The following is a 21,858-nucleotide window of genomic DNA, read 5'->3' on the forward strand; positions in this document are numbered from 1 at the left end:
TCTGACACTTGTGCCCGTTGTTGGTGCTTTTAGCGGTGGACAGGGGTCAGCGTGAGTGTCCAAAGTGGTCTGCAGTACACAGCAATCTGTGATGCACTTTGTTTTCCGACACCTTTCTGCTCATTTCCAGCATTATTTTTTTCAGCAGTTTGTGCTCCAGTAGCTCTCCAGTGGTATCGGACCTGATGCGCTGGCACCTCAATGAGCCCTGGGCATTCATGACCCTGCTGCCGGTTCACCAGATGTCCTTTCTTGGACCACTTTTGGTAGCAACTCACCACTGCACAAGGCCTGTCGTTTTGGAGATGTTCTGACCCAGTCTTCTAACCCTCACAGTGTGGCCCTTGCCAAAAGGCATTCTGGTCCTTATGCTTGCCCATTTTTCAGGTCGTGCAGAAACCAGGGCAGTCCTCTCCCAACAGTGCCCCCTGATGGTCTTAAAAGACCCAGACAGGGCTGGGTTCCCAGACTTCAACTCCTATGCCACCTTCACGATGTCCTGATTGGGTTTAGCCCCGAGGAAGACTTTTACCTGTCATGTGGAGAAAAAGATCTGCTCCCAGTATGCCAGTTTGCTCATTCCAAACCATTCTACCTTGCTTTCAACACACCAGAGAATCTTTTTGGTTAATATTTTTTCTTCACCATTGCAGATAATGACTTTTTCCTAAAATAAAATACACTTGCAGTATGTGTTCATGAATTATATATTTCAAACTAACATGCACAATTTTATTTTTGTTTTTATTTCTTTTGCAGAATTCAACAGTGGGGCTGCTTGATGCAGATGTTTATGGTCCTTCAATCCCAAAACTGATGAATCTTCGTGGAAGCCCAGAAGTGACCACTGGTATGTCGTCATTACTATTAGTTTCTGATGTTTTTATTCTCGGTGAGATAGCTTTACTTTAACCTTTTTGCACACGCTGTATATAAGGGAAATCTCTTACTGAGACGCACTTGATCCTTGGTCTGTCGGTTTAGCCAAGACTTCAATAAAGAAAGTAAAAATAAGCTATTTTAGGTGCCAGAGAGGAAGGACAGGCCTCCTACCTGGGATAAAGTAAGGGTTCATAACCCAGCTAATGGGCCATAATGGATGGACTGGGTGAACGGGCTTGCCAGTAGCCGTTTCTTCTCCAACATGACAGGTGTCAGTGTCCCCAGGGCTAAACTGGACACAAGCATGATGAGATAGGAGCTGAAGTCCGGAAACGCAGCCCTGTCAGGGTCACTGAGGACAGCCAGAGAGTGCTGCCGGGGGAACGCTGCCCTGGTTTGGCTCCCAGGTGTAGTTTAAAAGAGTGGCTGCTGAGTCACTTAAATCAAATCAGGAGACCAGTGGACAGCACTCTTTTGCAGGAGGAAGTGAATGATGTACTTGTGCTAACAAATAAATAATAAACATTTATTTGAACCTGGAATTGTGTTGGACATTGTTGTGTCTGTGGTTTGGGGCTCAGCAGCTCCTCCTAGTGGTTACGCTATGTTCTAATGTATATATGTTTGTACCATATGTGCTTTTTTAACATTTCTTTTTCTTCTGAATGTTTTTCCGTTTTTGATAGTGGCAGATCTTCAAAGACTAAAGTGGATATAACTTGCATATAGTTGCCTAAAATAAGCTGGTGAAAGCTACAGCCTTTAACTGAACATAACACAAAAATGGAATTCTCTGCGTGCAAGAGATGACATATTAAAAGAATGCAGATTAGGGCACAGTTTATTCAAACATTTAAAATCCAGACAAAATCTCTTGTGATTTCTCAAACACATTAAACAGCATCAAAAAATAAAATACATGGAGCTGGTGGACCACAGATAAGGTGTGCAGGAATGGATCTGACTGCATATTTCACAGCACAGAATGCCAAATGAGTGCTGTGGGCAGGAGCCGCCAGTGAATTAGCAACAGACGGGTATAAACTACAATTCCCTTTTGTCTTTTTCTCCCCCTTTAAAACATTATATACAACTAAGCATAATGTTTATTGTTCATTATGAATTTAAGTATTGTGTTCTAATCCATCATTTACCTTAAAAAAGAAGTTTAAATTCAAATGTAGATTACATGACAGCAGCAGCTCTCTTTTTCAAGCCAGAAGTTCTTATGTTTTATTGTTTTGTTATATTAATGTTTATATTGATATTTTTAATGAGTGTCTATAAAGTTTTTATCTTACACACACACAAATATATTTATATACAGTGGATATGGAAACTATTCAGACCCCCTTCAATTTTTCACTCTTTGTTATATTGCAGCCATTTTCTAAAATAATTTAAATTAATTTTTTTCCCCATTAATGTACACACAGCACCCCATATTGACAGACAAAAAAAAAGAATTTTTGAAATTGTTGCAGATTTATTAAAAGAGAAAAACTGAAATCTCACCTGGTCCTAAGTATTCAGACCCTTTGCTCAGTATTTAGTAGAAGCCCCCTTTTGAGTTAATACAGCCAGGAGTCGTCTTGGGAAAGATGCAACAAGTTTTTCACACCTGGATTTGGGGATCCTCTGCCATTCCTCCTTGCAGATCCTCTCCAGTTCTGTCAGGTTGGATGGTAAACGTTGGTGGACAGCCATTTTTAGGTCTCTCCAGAGATGCTCAATTGGGTTTAAGTCAGGGCTCTGGCTGGGCCATTCAAGAACAGTCACAGAGTTGTTGTGAAGCCGCTCCTTCGTTATTTTAGCTGTGTGCTTAGGGTCATTGTCTTGTTGGAAGGTAAACCTTCGGCCCAGTCTGAGGTCCTTAACACTCTGGAGAAGGTTTTTGTCCAGGATATCCCTGTACTTGGCCACATTCATCTTTCCCTTGATTGCAACCAGTCGTCCTGTCCCTGCAGCTGAAAAACACCCCCACAGCATGATGCTGCCACCGCCATGCTTCACTGTGGGGACTGTATTGGGCAAGTGATGAGCAGTGCCTGGTTGTCTCCACACATACTGTTTAGAATTAATGCCAAAAAGTTCTATCTTGGTCTCATCAGACCAGAGAATCTACTTTCTTACCATCTCAGAGTCCTTCAGGTGTCTTTTAGCAAACTCCAAGATAGAACTTCTTTTAAACTGGAACAATGCAGAATGATTTCTACAGCAGTGACACTTCTGGAGCCTTAGGGACAGACTGAACAGATGACGTTGGACAACACAGGCCTTAAGAAACTGAGGACTGACTCCATCTGGTCCCACGGCTTTTCCTGTGTGTAGCCTCCTCAGTTGTAACACACGTAAGAAAAGCAGACGAAATGTTTAGTGATGGTGTGTATTTTACAGTGAATTTTGTCACAAAATTAATAATACTTTTCAGTATATTTTATGTGAGTAGGTTATCTAAACTTGATTTTTTTAATTGTAATGGAAAGTAAAGGTTCAGGAGTGCTCTAACAACAATGTAAATCGTTTATTCTTAACTTTTTTCTCTTTTCGTTTTTTAAATTCTGTTTGTTTGCTTTGTAGAAAACCAAATGAGACCGTTGATGAATTATGGAATTTCTTGGTAAGTGTTTGTGCAAGTGATGTTTGTTTTATGTTTTAGTGACCGATGATATTTAATTCAATTGTTTCTACTTCATCTGCCCTTCCGGCCAGCATGTCCATGGGCTTTCTGATTGAGGAATCTGCACCTGTTGTGTGGAGGGGACTCATGGTGATGTCTGCAGTGGAGAAGTTATTGAGACAGGTAAGCAAGTCTATCTAATAAAAATAATATCATTTTTACATTTATATAGCACCTTTTTGGACTACAAGTGCTTTACGTAGTGAGTGGGGAGCTACTTAAACCACCTCTAATGTGCAGCATCCACCTGGATGATACATGGTGAGTGTACTGGCACAGAAATGGCTGCCATCGTGTTAGCTATTAGGCGGTGAAGGAGTGAGAGATACTTTGCCAATTATAGGCAGAGGATGATTAGGAGGCCAGAATGACTAGGCCGTGGAGGACAATTTAACCAGAATATCGGGATACAATTTCCCTTTGGGATTAATAATTATCTATCTATCTATCTATCTATCTATCTATCTATCTATCTATCTATCTATCTATCTATCTATCTATCTATCTATCTATCTATCTATCTATCTATCTATCTATCATATAGTGCCTTTCATATCTATCCATCCATCCATCCCCTGCTCTTTACTATGCCTGGGGATTTTTTTATGACCACAGAGAGTCAGGACCTGAATTTTATATCTCATCCAAGGGGTGGCATCATTTTTACAGCACAGTGTCCCTGTCACTGTACTGGGGCATGGCGTCCACATTTGACCACAGGGTGAAAGGTTTTCCTGCCTACAAGTACTGGCCAGGCCTGAACATACTTCGCTTCATGTCTTCATGTGCATTGCCTGTTCTGAAGTGTATGTGGTATGGCTGCTTGGATGTATGTGTGTCACGATTCATTGTTCTCTGAATGCCAAAATATTGTAAGGCCTCTACAAAGACCCTTAAAACAGACCTGAGCCCTCCCTAACCTGCCCAGAAAAGGCCTACCTAAGACAAAATCTACTGGCCCGCTTCGGATCTAAACGGGGCTTTGGCTTCAAAATATCAAAATATTTTTTAAAGTTGTAAAATATCTTATTTTTTACTGGAACAAAAGATCAAAAGTAGCAAAGGCAGGCGAAACTGAAGGTAGAAAAGTTTGGCTAACCACAGTGAGCAAAGGTCAGAACAGTAGCAGTAAATTCAAACAACCAAAAAATCAAGCTCACAAGAAACGCTCTTTGAAAGTCTGGCAGTCGGTGAAGATCCTTTAGTGCATTTCAGCAGGTTTCACTCGGCATTCAGCAATGGTGCACAGTCCTGCAGCGGATCATCCATGTTCATTTAACTTTGGCCTCAACTAGACTAACGGCTGAGTACTGTGTTGTGTGTGTTCGAACTACCCATAAACCTTTGTGAACCCATTGTTGCGTCCACTTCTATCCATTGCATAGTTTTGAATTTGCATTTACTTTTTGATTTACCCTTGTAATACCATTTTGGTACAATAATCCAATCATTTAACAAGGAAAGCTAGAAATATCTGCTAATAACAAACTTTCTCAGCATTTCTCCTGAAGAGAAAGTGTCTGTCTTTCTGTCCGTTCTATCTATCTATCTATCTGTCTGTCTGTCTGATCGATCTATCTAACATATAGTGTCTATATGAAGAATGTATAACAAAAAGGAAAAGAAAGCAATGTAACATGATAATAATTAGGAATAATATCTGATAAGCAGATAACTTCTTTGCATCCTATAAACAATTACACTCCAAATTTAACTTTCCATCAACACATTTCTTCCACTGCCTCCAAATCAGAAACGTTGCCAAACAAAATCTGCCCAATTTTCCTTACCTCGCACCAACTTCTATTCCGGAAGAAACATTGATCAGTGTTGAGGACTGTTGTGATGTGAGATTTTACATATAACTTGATAAATGTTTTGTATGTCTTTATTTATAATTTAGGCAAACCAATGTAATTTAGAGGTACCTTGGTGAGAGGAATTCTTGTTTATCCCCCCCATGTTTACGACTTTTCTTTGTAATTTTACGACAGAATTTGGGGGATGTGTCTTAAACCAGTTTGATGAGCATTTCTTTACTAAAGTCTTTTCTCCCATCCCCCACACAAAGCCAGGTTAGTGTAATATATGGTCTTGGGGGGCAGGAGATAAGATGTTCTATTTCACCCATTGGTCTGAGGTATGGCTGTTTGGAATTGGCTAGTCTCAGAGGCCTTTAAGTACCATGATGTCCTATTGGTTCTAGGAATTGGAGAGAACATCTATAAATGTACTTGCTCAACCACATTCTCTCTCTCTGACTGACTCACATATGAAGAAGCATCTCTCTCTGACTGACCCACATATGAAGAAGCATCTCTCTGCTAACCTGTGATGATGAAGACAACACAATGAAGAGCACAGCTCAGCAGCCATATTGAACAGACATGTGGCTGAAAGCTGAGCACCAACGATGCCTTAACTAGAGACATTTTAAGTAACTGCAAGTCTGTGTGCCACCTGAATTACACATCACCATTTTATCAGGTTGTATGGTTGCCAATATTCAAATGTACTTTGCATTTTGTTATTATTTATGAATATTATCAGTAATACATTATTTTATGTGTAACTTAACTCCTGCTTGTCTTTTTACTACATCTAATTGCCTGAGGTTATAGATATAGAAGGGAAGGTGGGGATAAGTTATATACAGTGGTAAGTCTGTGAGATTAGGCATTCTAAGGCTACATATTAATAATACAATAGGGGAAAGTAGAGCAATACATATATTACTCTACCAAGATAAAACAATTGGCGTAGTCGGCAGGATTTTGGGGTAACCAAGTTTTGCACCCTGTTTGCAAATACTGTTTTGATGTATGTGTTTGTTTATGTATGTGAATTTTAGGGCACCCAGTGTACAAATGCGGTGGAAGTAAAACATTGTTTGGTTGCTGAATGGAATATAACCAACAAAGTGTAGAGACTTCATGTGTGTCACAAGGACACCCGCATGTTTGTTAGTACTGGTGGTAGTGAGTCCCTAATTAAAGTGCTAGGGAGTGGTGAAAGATGCATGCGTCATTCATACGGCATTTAAGTGGTTAAAGTGCTAGGGAGTGATGGGACATGCATTCGTCATTCATACGGTACTTATTCGTTTAGAATCTTTGTGTATGTATGTGTATGTTTGCTTACAGGGGCAAAAGTAGGCCAACCCATAACGAATTTGGCAAATTGTATTAGAGTAAATTGTAGACTTAGAAATGCCTAAGTTCATTTTAAAGTCAGCCATCTTCCAGTGGAGTGGCAGAAGGAAGCAGGCTAAAGCTAGGAAACCTGTAGTTCAGGTAGAGAAAGCAGAAGCTGAGCTGAGTGTGCCACAAAATGGAAGGGGGCTGGAAGGATTAAAAGCAAGAAAACAGAGATCAGGTTTAAAGAAGACAGCTGCTGTTATAAGAGGTTTACTAGCTTGTATTATTGGTAATAAGGAAGATCATGATAAGGAAGAAAATAGCAAAGTGAATGAAAGTGAAAGTTATGGAATGTTGAGTGAGAGTTTTGAAAGATGTAACAGTTGGTGTGATAATTGTGAAGTGTTAGCATGTAGAACACCTGCTGCTAAAGTAGAAAGCAGTGAAAGAAGTGGAAAAAGAAATGTAAACTGCCCATGGTGAAAGTTAGGGCAATAGTAACCAGATCAGACTGGAACCCTAAAACATGGGTGGGTGACTTACATGAGACAGATGTGTGCTCAGATAAAGAGTGGGAATGTGAGTGTGAGGAAAAGGAGAGAGATGAAAGGAAGGGAAAACAGCAAGGGTGTTTTCTTCCTTTATTCTCCACTGCACCACAATCTCCAAGTAATTCTGAGGTCTGTCCAGTATTTAAAGAGCATGCTACACTGATAGATATTTCACCACTGTTAGGAAAGGTAACCAGTGCTGCATTGAAATTTGATTTAGGACAAAGAGATCAGATAGAAGGCAGAGGAGCTGGTGAGTGTGAATGGCAATTGTTGACTAGAGGGCATGAACTGGATATTGGCATATTGGTACTGAGTAAAGAAAGTGTGGAATTAAAACAAAGAACAATGGAAATGAAAGGAATTCAAGTGCTTGTGTGTGAAAGGTCTGAATGTGCTAGTGCAAGAATGGCTGAGTTGGAAAGAAAGTGCACCAGTTTAGGAGTTGGTTTGAATGAAACAGGACAAGCCAAAGAACAAAGGATGGGGGATGGTGCAGCAGGAAGTTTTACAAGCTCAGGCAGGAAGCCAGGAATGCACAGGGGTGTGAAGGTCCTAACAGCTGTGCTAGGGCCAGCAGTAATTAAAAAGCACACACACTTAGGTTCAGTAATTCGAAACCTGACTGACCAGTTGTTCAAAAGACAGCCTATGACTCTCCATGCAATAAAATGGAGAAAAGTGAGCTGGTCTTTAGTAAAGAACACAGGTCAGTTTTAGCAGAAATGCTGGATTTAGAACTTGGGTTCTGGAGAGGCTTCAGTCCACACTTTCAGGTAGTAGTTACCATACAATAAAAAAAGGACACACAGGCAATGAAAAAAAAATAGAAGGGTAGCACAGGAAGACAGGAAATGGAAAACAGTTATTTCTGTTTCAATTTTCTGGCCTTTTGCAATAGTGCTACTTCTATTGTAAGGTTTTTATGGACTTTGGTTTGGTGCAGGTAATAAATAGTGAAGGCAATTAGCAGAGTAAAATCCATGCAGGAGATCGGGTTACCATTGGCACATTGGAGTGGCGTGGCACTAGTGCCAAGCTGTTCCAATGAATGCCTGGAAGCAAAGTTTGAGTTTTGGCACCAGGTCGACAGCCAAGAAAATGAGATGGACAGAAACTGCTTTGTCACCTTCCATTTTGCAGACCTGCCTACATAGCAGAATGAAGAAAAGACAACATGCAAAGACCAAAGACAAAGACATGAAGAAGAATTGAAGAGACAGCAAGAAAAAGACACTTACTGGGGTTTAAGTGAGTAACAAGTCCACAAGTCATGCAATAATAGGACTAGTCACAATAGCTATAGTTTAAAAGGAAAGGTTTGTTCATTACTGCAGCAAATTTATATTCCAAGGGGTGGAAACTGAACAAACCAGTTAGGAATGCCAAAATAAGGGGATTCATTTTGGGCTCATAAAGTATACATTCTGGGTATTAATTAATTAAGTGGGATAATTAATATAATTAATAATATTAAGGAAAATGTATACTAAGAAAATTGGTGAACTTTTCAGGAAAGCAGGTGCAGCTGATACATTTGCAAGACATATGGGCTCCGATGTTTAGGTATAGTCTAATTGGGAAAATATGGAAGCCCTGCTGAGATTGTCGGCTATGGTACAGGCACAGGACCAGTGGGCCAATTCTGAACCGAGGTGTTTAGCACAATGAGTATGCATATGGTGAGCAAACAACTCTAGGGGTGGCCTACGGGGAATGATGAGAGTTGCAAGCTTTGATGTCTCATGGTGGTGATGCCAGCCTATACTGGTAAAGGCTGATGGCAGTCAAGAGTTGCACCATGGGTAGGAAAGCACAAGAGGCAACTAAGTCAACCCCAAATGTGTGCAGAGGGGCCACAAATGTTGGTTTGTGAACAGTTTATGCAGTGGCACATGGCTGTCACTTGGGCAGAAGTGGTTGTACTGGCACCTGTGGCATGTTACCTTTCAAATTTTGATGTTAATTGTACAGTTGCATATGCTTAGATAGTTTGGGACAGGCGTCTAATTAGCAGTTAGACAGAGAACAAGTACAGAGTAAAAATTCACACAATAGACTAAATTGTAGTGGGCTAGTTTAGTGGAAGGTGTGGACTTGTCTCATTTTGAACCACCAGATTTGATGACATATGAGACTGCAGAAAGAGTTGACGCAAGCTGGAGCAGATACAAGTCATCAGGAGCGCTTCCAAGTTCTTCAGATTGTCTTTGAAATAAAGAAGATATGTAATGGACAAATGGTCACGGACAACTTTTAACACTGGGTGAGCAAATACTGCAAATCAATGCACAATCAATTTAAAGACATTGGTTATAAAGACATTGTACAAAACATTCATCGGGGTGGAGTGTTGTGATGTGAGATTTTACATATAACTTGATAAATGTTTTGTATGTCTTTATTTATAATTTAGGCAAACCAATGTAATTTAGAGGTACCTTGGTGAGAGGATTCTTGTTTATCCCCCATTTTTCGACTTTTCTTTGTAATTTTACGACAGGATTTGGGGATGTGTCTTAAACCAGTTTGATGAGCATTTCTTTGCTAAAGTCTTTTCCCCCATCCCCCACACAAAGCCAGGTTAGTGTAATATATGGTCTTGGGGGCAGGAGATAAGATGTTCTATTTCACCCATTGGTCTGAGGTATGGCTGTTTGGAATTGGCTTGTCTCAGAGGCCTTCAAGTACCATGATATCCTATTGGTTCTAGGAATTGGAGAGAACATCTATAAATGTACTTGCTCAACCACATTCTCTCTCTCTCTGTGACTGACCCACATATGATGATGAAGACAACACATTGAAGAGCACAGCTCAGCAGCCATATTGAACAGACATGTGGCTGAAAGCTGAGCACCAACGATGCCTTAACTAGAGACATTTTAAGTAACTGCAAGTCTGTGTGCCACCTGAATTACACATCACCATTTTATCAGGTTGTATGGTTGCCAATATTCAAATGTACTTTGCATTTTGTTATTATTTATGAATATTATCAGTAATACATTATTTTATGTGTAACTTAACTCCTGCTTGTCTTTTTACTACATCTAATTGCCTGAGGTTATAGATATAGAAGGGAAGGTGGGGATAAGTTATATAAAATAATATCTTATATACAGTGGTAAGTCTGTGAGATTAGGCATTCTAAGGCTGCATATTAATAATACAATAGGGGAAAGTAGAGCAATACATATATTACTCTACCAAGATAAAACAATAAATGTATTATCGTGGTATTTTCCCTCCACTTGCCCTTTTACCTGTTTCCTCAAGGGTAAGTGTTCTCGTCAAGTTCGTTATCGGGTTGGTCTACTGTTGCACTTTAAGATGAACACACACACACACAGACCCTAACCACAACAGTGCTCCATGAATGACACACACACGCTGATTAACCCATAGCACTTTAAACCACACAAGTGCTATAGGAATAACAGCCTGTCATTCAGCACTTCAAGAGACTTACTTATTTTCGGCACGAACAACAATACGATGTTTTAGTGATATCTCAGACCTAAATATTACTTTTGGTCTACAAGAATACATTTAAACATACAAAGACTCAGCACTCTTGACTATAGGCCATTCATCAGCCAAGAATACCTTCTTTATCGTATCTGTCCCTTCTGTTGAGTATAGCGCTCTTCACTCTCAGCCATATAAACCTCGCAGCACAGAAATAATGGCAAAAATCCGGCTGTCACCAGGTGCTCAAAGAAATCTAACTTATTACTTCAATCACTCTAGACATTAAGACAAAGCATTGAAAGTTAAAAGCAGCATGGTATTTATTACAATAATAAATAATAATAATACCACAAGAACAAAGAATACTAGAAAATAGGTAGTGATAGGAAAGTCTGAATATATATATAGTCTTTAGAAAAAGCTTACGAAAAAGTTACAGATGACAAGGATGAATGTCCCAGGGAGGCGTTTGATTTAGCAATCGATGTTCATGATGCCTTTCTGACGACCAGGGCCGTTTTCGTCCGTTCCTCTTCTTCTTTCTTCTTCTCCCTTTGCTTCTCTTTCTTCTCCCTTTGCTTCTCTCCTCTTCTTTCCAAACCAAGGCATATTTATTATGAAATGTCAAGCCTTGGTTTCACAACACATGCACCTGATTGGCTGGCTGTCCAAATGATTGATGAATTAATTCAATGTCCGTTTTCCCACACAACAAAACCTTTGATGTACTTTGAGGTAGCACTCCCAGGCTATAAACTAAACTTTGTTGTTCCAGATGTCCATCCATAATAGCCTGAGGTACCACCTCAGCATCCTTTCCCGGGCTATAAAACCAAATTAGCACGAAGCTATGAACAAGTGTTATAAAAGTAAGGTGTAAGGGAAGAAAACCTGCTTTAATTTGTTAATTTCATCTGTTGTCTTGTCTTGAACAAAATATAATGGAAACCAAAATGTACAGATTTTATACACCATAACAAGGACTCAGGCAGCATTTCTGTAATATATGAAAACATTTTAAAGTCCTTCTCTTTCAAAGATCCCAGGGTACAGTGAGACAAGGATCTCTTACTCAACATTTCAGAAAAGGAGTGGATGGCAGCCAGGATCAGAATTCACTCGAGCTCCACATGCACAAAGCATGCAATTATACAACTTAAAATCTTTTATCGAGCACACCTTAAAATTGTCCAAAAATGTTTCATGTGGAAGAGCCAACCTGCATTAGGCCATATGTTTTTGGGCTTGCACCAAATTAACATCATTCTGGACCAAAATCTTTAAATGCCTTTCAGACAGCCTGGGTCTCACAATCTCACGTAATCCATTAATTGAGTTTTTCTTCTTTTTAAAGAACTCTAAACACATTGGATCTTGTCTTTTTGTGTTCCAGGTTGCATGGGGGAATCTTGACTATCTAATTATAGACATGCCTCCTGGCACCGGAGATGTGCAGTTGTCCATCACCCAGAGCATACCTGTTTCTGGTAAGGGTTCTATTTTTATTTTTGTACCTGTTTTTGATACTCTGCATTTTAGGGAGTCAGAAGCCATCATTGTAGCGATGGATAGATATCTGTAGTTGGTGCTTGTTTATCACATTGCACAATGTTAAAATCTCTGTTGCTGAATGTTTTTTCCTGGTGAGGAGTCCCAATGGTAGCAGATCAGCCCAGACTTCCCCGTCCCCAGCTATAGATTCCATGTCTTCTGGGGAGATTGCCTGGCATTTACAAGCCAGCAGAGACAGAGAGAGAATCCTTCCAGCCTTTCCTGGCGCAGCTTGGAACGGCTCTAGGGAGATCTGCCTTGGGCGGGGGGTATTATTCTTGTGAAATGCCCAAACCATTTCATGGGGATCGTCTTGATCTAGGGGACTGTGCTCTGACTCATCTCATGAACTGTTCAGCTTTTCACCCTACCATGAAGTGTCAGCCCAGCCACCCTTCAAACAAATGTCATTTGGGCTGCTTGTGCTCACAATCTCATTCTTTCGCTCATTACCTACAGATCATGACTACAGGTGAGAACAAGGGTGTAGATCAACCAATAAATCAAGAGTTGTATCTTTAATTACTGCCCTGGCGCTTTACCATACTGTGTTTTTAAAAAAAAAAAAAAAAGTCACTGAATACATCAAAAAACACCTTTTCTTTCACCCCTCTGTTTGCAAGTTTAGCCCAGTTATTTTTTGGGTAATTAAAACACCCCCCAGAAACCTGCGTTTTTAATTTTATTAAACAATGTGTATTATAATTACTGTTTGCATAGGGTGGGGTGGGGCTTTAACATACTCCTAAAATAAAGGCTTTTGTCCCTAATGCTTTCCAGATGAATCCAGACGTCCTCACTAAGATGTGGCATATTGTCTAACTTGCAATTAAATTCTGTTTGAGTTACAAAGTGGCACCCCCTCTTTTCTTTTTATTGTCTCTTCTCCCTCAAATAATTGTAACAATCTATGTTCTGCTCTTCCCCATCTTTGTTATTTAACCAGGTTTTTGTTGTTGGTCTAATAATATAATTATGCTCATCTACATACAACTTCAACTCACTTGCTTTATTCTTCAATACTCCTAGCATTAAGGCCATTAATTTTTAATGAGTTACTTACATTACTTTTTGCACTTTAGCTTTGGGCTAGAATTTAAGTTACTCTGCATATTTGTTCTAAGACTACTTTAGTTCATCTCCCTTCTTGTACACGTTAAAACCTGGCCTGTGTGTAGGCCAGCTCATACATATTCTTACATACTTATCTGGTACTTTCATCTCTCTCATCCATCTCCACATTTCTTGCCAGAAGGACTCTATAAAGTGTTTCCATCTAAAGGGTAAACTGTATAAAACAGTGGTCAGACCAGCATTGTTGTATAGGTTAGAAGCCTGGGCAGTTAAAAAGTTGCACAATGGACATGTAGGAAGGAAAGTGTGAGGTTTGAATACACAACGGGATGTCTGAAAATTTAAAATATACCTTATGAGAAGAATTTCGAAGCTGTAGTTGACTCAACACTATTAAGTGTTCAGAAGCCATTAAAAAGGCTGACAGAGTGTCGGGTTATATAGCGCCCTGATGTGTGGAGTACAAGTCACAGGAGGATCTGCTAAAGATTTATAACCCACTGGTGAGGCCTCATCTGGAGTTCTGTGTGTTGTTCTGGTCTCCAGGCTACAATAAGGGACATTGCAGTACTAGAGAAGGTCCAGAGAAGAGCAGCTAGGCTGAGTCCAGGGCTACAGGGGATGAGGAAAGATTTAAAGAGCTGAGCCTTTACAGAGATGAAGAGGAGACCTGGCTGAAGTGTTTAAAATTATGAAGGGAATTAGTCAAGTGGATTGAGATGGTGACCTTAAAACTAGTTAATCAAGAACACAGGGACACAGTTAGAAACTTAAGGGTAAATTTCACACAAACATTAAGAAGGTTTTCTTCACACAGAGTAGGCACAAGGAATATATATATATATATATATATATATATATATATATATATATATATATATATATATACACTCACCTAAAGGATTATTAGGACCACCATACTAATACGGTGTTTGACCCCTTTCTTCAGAACTGCCTTAATTCTACGTGGCATTGATTCAACAAGGTGCTGAAAGCATTCTTTAGAAATGTTGGCCCATATTGATAGGATAGCATCTTGCAGTTGATGGAGATTTGTGGGATGTGGGATGCACATCCAGGGCACGAAGCTCCCGTTCCACTACATCCCAAAGATGCTCTATTGGGTTGAGATCTGGTGACTGTGGGGCCATTTTAGTACAGTGAACTCATTGTCATGTTCAAGAAACCAATTTGAAATGATTCGAGCTTTGTGACATGGTGCATTATCCTGCTGGAAGTAGCCATCAGAGGATGGGTACATGGTGGTCATGAAGGGATGGACATGGTCAGAAACAATGCTTAGGTAGCCGATGCCCAATTGGCACTAAGCGGCCTAAAGTGTGCCAAGAAAACATCCCCCACACCATTACACCACCACCACCACCAGCCTGTACAGTGGTAACAAAGCATGATGGATCCATGTTCTCATTCTGTTTACGCCAAATTCTGACTCCACCATTTGAATGTCTCAACAGAAATCGAGACTCATCAGACCAGGCAACATTTTTCCAGTCTTCAACTGTCTAATTTTGGTGAGCTTGTGCAAATTGTAGCCTCTTTTTCCTATTTGTAGTGGAGATGAGTGGTACCGGTGGGGTCTTCTGCTGTTGTAGCCCATCCGCCTCAAGGTTGTGCGTGTTGTGGCTTCACAAATGCTTTGCTGCATACCTCGGTTGTAACGAGTGGTTATTTCAGTCAAAGTTGCTCTTCTATCAGCTTGAATCAGTCGGCCCATTCATTCTCCTCTGACCTCTAGCATCAACAAGGCATTTTCGCCCACAGGACTGCTGCATACTGGATGTTTTTCCCTTTTCACACCATTCTTTGTAAACCCTAGAAATGGTTGTGCGTGAAAATCCCAGTAACTGAGCAGATTGTGAAATACTCAGACCGGCCCGTCTGGCACCAACAACCATGCCACGCTCCAAATTGCTTCAATCACCTTTCTTTGCCATTCTGACATTCAGTTTGGAGTTCAGGAGATTGTCTTGACCAGGACCACAGCCCTAAATGCATTGAAGCAACTGCCATGTGATTGGTGGATTAGATAATTGCATTAATGAGAAATTGAACAGGTGTTCCTAATAATCCTTTAGGTGAGTGTAAATATATAATATACACACACACACACACACACATATATACACTGCGGTGGGTTGGCGCCCTGCCCGGGATTGGTTCCTGCCTTGCGCCCTTTGATGGCTGGGATTGGCTCCAGCAGACCCCCGTGACCCTGTGTTCGGATTAAACGGGTTGGAAAATGGATGGATGGATATATATATATATATATATATATATATATATATATATATATATATATATATATATATATATATATATATATATATATATACAGTCATATGAAAACGTTTGGGAACTCCTCTTAAAGTGCTCTTTTCCCCACATGGGGGACGCTCTCCCATCAGAGCTGACCACCATCAGATGCAGTGCCAACATTTGACGTCGGAGGGCACCTACCTTCCACTTGGCCCGACATACCTTGCCAACTTTTTACATTTTTGGTAAAGAGATCACGGCTACATTCTCGCCCCGATAGCAAAACCCAAAATATTGTACATCAAGAGGCCCTCGGATACGACAGCTATCAATATAAATTCTTCTCAGTACAACTTATTGCATTAAAAAAAAAAAAAATGTAATTGTGTTTTAACGTTTGTCCTGTTTCACTACTACACGGGCGAAGCCACAGGGGACAGCTAGTATTTTAATAAAGGACACCTGGCAAACCTGCACATCTCTCTGAGGTGGGGGTGGAGTTGGTTTTACATCTGCTGACAGTCAACAGTTCAAACAAAAAGACGATTCACGGAGCTAAAACAGATGTACGTTTGTGTCGGCAGCTGTCAGAGCTGTCACTTAAAACAGGTGGATCAGGTGGCAGCAGGCTGCACGGCAGACTCATGTCGAGATGTTGGAATGGCACTTTTGTTTGCCGTAATGCAGTATAGCAGTCTTGATGATGCCAAGTTGGTGTCAGCTGGCGTTGTTCCTATTCATTGTCCCTTATGGCCAAAATAACGGAGCCTTCAGTAATGACCAGGTGTGATTTCCTGCAGGTGGCACTCTCAAAAAATAGCTGGAAAATACCGGCACTTCAAATTAAGACAAGTTAAATGTTCCAATTTTTTTTTTTTTTTTTGTTATATAACAGCCCAGTGCTCTTTGATTGGCTGAGGATAAAAATAGCAAAAGTGTGCACTTCTTAACACATCTGTTAGTCTGAAGAGGCCAGGCCTGAAACCAGTTTGGAGATACTGGTGTTTGTCTGTTCTTTCATACATTTTTAATTTGTGTCAAGCTGATGTGATGTGTTTTTGTATTTATTAAACGTTTATATTTTAATACATTCTTCTTTGTCATACCGTTGGAGAGTGTCAATGTCTTGCATGATGGTCAGACATTCAAGATGGAATCTCACTACATTCTGTACACATTACGATATTTTTTTTTTGCCGTTTTGCCTGTGTACATATTTTCACACTTGAATCCACACAAAGTTTTATACCGTATCTACTCGCGTTGAAGTTCTCCCGTGTATAAGTCATGGCTTGATTTTATCGTATAATTTCCGGTATTTTATAATGTCGGTCGCATAAGTCGAATGCGGAAAACTCGCAACCTTTGGACAGATGAGACAACGCTGCAGCCTTTTGGCAGGTCCCATCAGCTCAATGTCCACAGACGAGAAAATGAACCTTTTTAAGGAAAACAACATTACAGCTACTGTGAAATGTGGAGGAGGCTTGCTTATGTTTTAGGGCTGCTTTTCTGTATCTGGCAGGGAAAAGTGAAATCTGAAGACCATCAAGACATCCTGGAGCAAAACATCCTGTGACTGACTCTTGAACATTCTTGTCAAGAATCTGCTGATACTGGGAGGAATTCATGCGGCCTTCAACTTTAACAAGTTTTCCAGTACCTGTGTTAACCTCATTGTCCCATAACATGATGGACCCTCCACCAGCAAGTTCTTCTTCTGGAATGCCGTGTGTTTCTTTTCGCCGTGCATAGCGCCTCTGGTTGTGACCAGATAACTCCACCTTCGTCTCATCTGCCTATAGTATTTTTTTCCCAAAATGTTTCCTGCTTGTCCAGATGTGCTTTTGCACACTTCATGCGACTCTTCTTGTGGTGAGGACTCAGAAAAGGCTTTTCGCACATCACCCGGTGCAAAGTGCGCTGAACGACGTACAATGACACCATCAGCAGCCTGATGTCCGTGTAGCTCTCTTGAGGTGCTCTTTGGTTTGTCTGTGACCATTCTAACCGGCCTTTGGCTGTGCCTTTCAGATATTTTTCTTGGCCTACCACATCTTTCCTTCACAAGGACAGTTCCTGTGGCCTTCCATTTCTTAATTAAATTTCTGACTGTGGAGACGGACGATCCAAACCTTTGTGATCATTTCTAGTACCCTTCTCCTAATTCATGATGACGAATTATCTTAGTTTTTAGGTCATTGGAGAGTTCTTCAGAGGTTCCCATGTTGCCCCTCTCTAAGAGAGAGCCAAGCACAGCTAGCAGTGGACCCTCCACCAGCAAGTTCTTCTCCTGGAAGAGTTACTCTTTGAGGGCTGAATATTTTTTTTTTTTTTACAAAAAACAGTTTTCTGAAAAACAATGGTTTAACATAGAAATCAACATTAAATGTCTCTTGCTGCATGCCATGGCTGCCAGTTTACCAAGAATGTGCGACAGGCTTGCTGGCAGGCTGTCTTTCTGTGGCTGGGGCAGCAGCAGCGGTCAGTGTCGCAGTTTATTGCAATCTGGTTTCTACTTCGTATCATTAAATGACAGTCCTCCCAGGCGAACAAGTGCCACAGGCGTATCAGCTACTTGAACCTGTTCATCACCACCATTAGCTGGGGACCAGTCAGCTGAAGCTGGAACCACACATTGGTTTTCGATCGCTTGTATCAAAATCGGAGTCCGACAAGTCATAGTCCAGTTCGGAGAGAATAGGCAAAACGCCGTCCACGGAGTATTTTACTTTACACGTCCGCTTTGATCTCTCGCCAGGTGCCAGGGCCGTTTTTTGCTGTTGTTTGTGCCTTGCTACTCACAGGAGCGCAGGAAATCTCGCTCAAAACCAATGAAGCTACCTTCCTTCTAGCAACGAGAGTCCAACTAAAAGACAACGGTTGGTTTTGTCACCGTTTACAGTTGATTACCATTGTCAGCTCCTCCTTTTGATAAAAGTCGACTTCAGCCCTGAAAGAGTTTTAAATCACCGTTTCCATGATTGGTTGCATCTGTCTTTGTAGTTTAAGGTCTGATGAGCTAATCAAAGCAGCTCTGTGCTGCAACCTGTCGGCATTCAAGAACTACAGGGCTTCAAATGAATGCAATTTAAAGGGGGCCCAAACCTTTGCACATCCTTTTTTTTTTTTTTTTAACATTTTATTTTATTTCATACAACTCAGTACTGCTACACTGAGAATTCTGGTCTGATAAACATCTCCTTGTCTACATTTCTGTAATTAAAAAGAGCAAATTATCACCTAACCCAGGGGTCCTCAATCGCGGTCCTGGAGAGCCGCAGTGGCTGCAGGTTTTTGCTCCAACCCAGTTGCTTAATAAAAAGCACTTATTGCTAAAGTAACACTTGTGCTTCACTTTAGTGATTTTGAGCCCATTTTGTCTTAAACAGCTATTTGAATTGCTCCTTATTATCAATAACATGCAAATGACACGAGAGAGCAGCATTTCTCCATTTAGCTTCTTTACATTTACACCTCTGTGTGTATTTATCTGCACTATTGGGTTTAATTAAATACTTGGAAGAAAAATGAAGAGAAAAAAGTGAAGGACTGTGAACTACTCGTCCATTTTAGCCTTCAAATCATTTGCATGATAGAAAGGGAAAGAAAATCTAAGATATGAGAATGAGCTGACATAGCAGAGTTCATTTAATTTCATAGCGTGTTAGTGTTTTATTGGCAAGAATTGCTTTCTAATTAAGCAACCAGGTCAGAACAAAAACCTGCAGCCACTGCGGCTCTCCAGGACTGGGATTAAGGACCCCTGACCTAACCTTAGAGGGGCCCAGACTTTTACACAGCACTGTATGTAAGTAGTACAGGGGAGAAGTCTCAGGCAGTTTGAATAAATGTTATAAAGTCAAAATGCTTTCGAAAACAATACCATTATTATTATTATTTTTTAATAAGTTTGGGTTTTTGAGTGTTGCTTATTGGAAAAAAAAATGTTTTAAATCTGTGCTATGGCTACAGCATAACAAAATGTGAAAAGGTGAAGGGGCCTGAATACTTTGTGTTTAAATGTGTTTTAGTGCTATTTGAGGAAATGAATGGGGGGTTCAAGCAGGCAGGGAGTTCTTTGTTCTTTTTGCCATTTTTAAATAAAGAGGTTTAAATAATAGCATTTCATTATCTAATTTTTCCTGAGCTGTTTCCTGGAACACGTTAGAATCAGGTAATGACGGTTGATTGTATCTGGTATGTTGTTCTATGCAGAATTTGTCACAGATTGAGCTTTTGGAAGGATTTGACCACAAGGGGGCACTATGACCACAGAGAAAAACCTCGAAAGTCCTCAGAGTGGTGTGTGTGGGTGTGTGTGCTGTCGTCTACGGGATCTGACAGGGATGTCAATGAGAAACGTGTCTATGGTGCTGTCATTTTGTGTATTGTGCCTTCATAAAAAGCATCCCCAGAGTCTAAATGAGCATATGCTGAATTGTTCTCTAAATGCCAACGTCTAAAAATCTGCTGACTGCCTTTCATAGCAAAAACACAAGGCTGGAACTGTGGGTGAATTTTAGTTTTCTTGGAGTGCTGCTGACTCATGTTTCAGCATGAGGTTTCCTAGTCCCTATTTTGTGATACAAGGCAGGGATTGTGTGTGTTTGACCCCAGGGCCGCTATGGTCGGTATGGGCCAAGTGTGTAATTGCTTAATGCATCGCTTGGCCTGAAAATAAACTTGATGTTAACTCGGCAACCACTCAGAGCAGATGCCATGCTGTAGTAGAAGATTCTTGCCCTGAATCACAACTATGCCTTCTGAAAGGCCTGGGGTGACTCATCAATTCAGAGCCACAATACGTCTCATCCTTTGGTGTTTTTCATATCCCAAATTAAAAAAGATTGGAAGTATCTGATGTGTCCAATGTGTGACCTTCCTTACATAGATTGTGACAGTTTAGGGCTTCCTCGCACCCTTGTACCCTCAGACACCACGTCAGACACCAGGTAAAAGTCCAAATAATTATTGTTTATTATAATAATAGGTGCACAAAACACCCTCCACTCCCAAATACTCCAATAATCAAATATACAATAAACAAATCCTCCAATCTCCCAGACGCTTAGCCACCCTGCCTCCCAACTCAGCTCGTCCGTCTGGGATTTCCCATAGTCCTTTATACTCCTTGAACCGGAAGTGTTTGTCCCTCAGTCCATGTGACTTTCTATCACTTCCGGGTCAGGTAAAACTTCTCTTTTTCTTCAACCTGGAAGTACGTCATTCCTCCCGTTCACGTGACCAGGATGCACTTCCAGGTTATAGGGCACATATGAGTCTACGAGCCTCGCTACAGCGACTCTTTGTGGTCCCCAAGGTATCCAGCAGGGCTGTGTATAAAAACTACAAAGTCCATGAGGCCCTGCTGGAACTCGGGGGCACGTCCATGCTGTCGGGAGAGCTCCTCCTGGCGGCCTGGGGGTGAGGGCCGGCAACTCTTGCCGGACATCCATCACAAGATATTTACCATATATACGGTCGTATGAAAAAGTTTGGGAACCCGTCTAAATTCTGGATTTTTGTTTCTCATTGGCAGAGCTTTCAAAGTAACAACTTCCTTTTAATATCTGACATGCCTTATGGAGACAGTAGGATTTCAGCAGTGACATTAAATTTATTGGATTAACAGAAAATATGCAATATGCATCATAACAAAATTAGACAGGTGGGCACCCAACAGAGATATGACATCAATACTTAGCTGAGCCTCCTTTTGCTCCTTTGAGTCTCTCAACGCTGTCCTCCTGTAGCCTGTGATGAGTGTCTGGATTCTGGATGGAGGTATTTCTGACCATTCTTCATACAAAATCTCTCCAGTTCAGTTAATTTGATGGACAGCCTGCTTCAAATCATCCCATAGACTGTCGATGATATTCAAGTCAGGGGACTGTGACGGCCATTCCAGAACATTGGACTTCTCTCTCTGCATGAATGCCTCTGTAGATTTCCAACTGTGTTTTGGGTCATTGTCTTGTTGGAATATCCAACCCCTGCTTAAGTAACTTCAACTTTGTGACTGATGCTTGAACATTATCCTGAAGAATTTGTTGATATTGGGTTGAATTCATCCGACCCTCGACTTTAACAAGGGCCCCAGTCCCTGAACTGGCCACACAACCGCACAGCATGATGGGACCTCCACCAAATTTGACAGGAGGTAGCAGGTGTTTTTCTTGGAATGCGCTGTTCTTCTTCTGCCATGCAAAGTGCTTTTTGTTCTGCCAAA

The 21,858-nt window shown here is 40.8% G+C and overlaps 1 protein-coding gene across 2 annotated transcripts in view; it reads left to right on the forward strand.

Annotated features, from left to right (window-relative positions):
- Positions 1-21,858, forward strand: part of nubpl (nucleotide binding protein-like) — a 65,408-nt gene that overhangs the window by 17,076 nt on the left and 26,474 nt on the right. For both annotated transcript variants that reach the window (XM_039741418.1, XM_039741419.1), the window contains exons 4-7: positions 760-850; positions 3,463-3,502; positions 3,595-3,685; positions 12,118-12,211. In XM_039741418.1, coding sequence (XP_039597352.1) covers positions 760-850; positions 3,463-3,502; positions 3,595-3,685; positions 12,118-12,211 — 316 coding nt within the window. The remainder of the gene's footprint in view (positions 1-759; positions 851-3,462; positions 3,503-3,594; positions 3,686-12,117; positions 12,212-21,858) is intronic.

The sequence above is a fragment of the Polypterus senegalus genome, chromosome 18 (assembly GCF_016835505.1).
Source record: "Polypterus senegalus isolate Bchr_013 chromosome 18, ASM1683550v1, whole genome shotgun sequence".
NCBI classification, from domain to species: Eukaryota; Metazoa; Chordata; class Cladistia; order Polypteriformes; family Polypteridae; genus Polypterus; species Polypterus senegalus.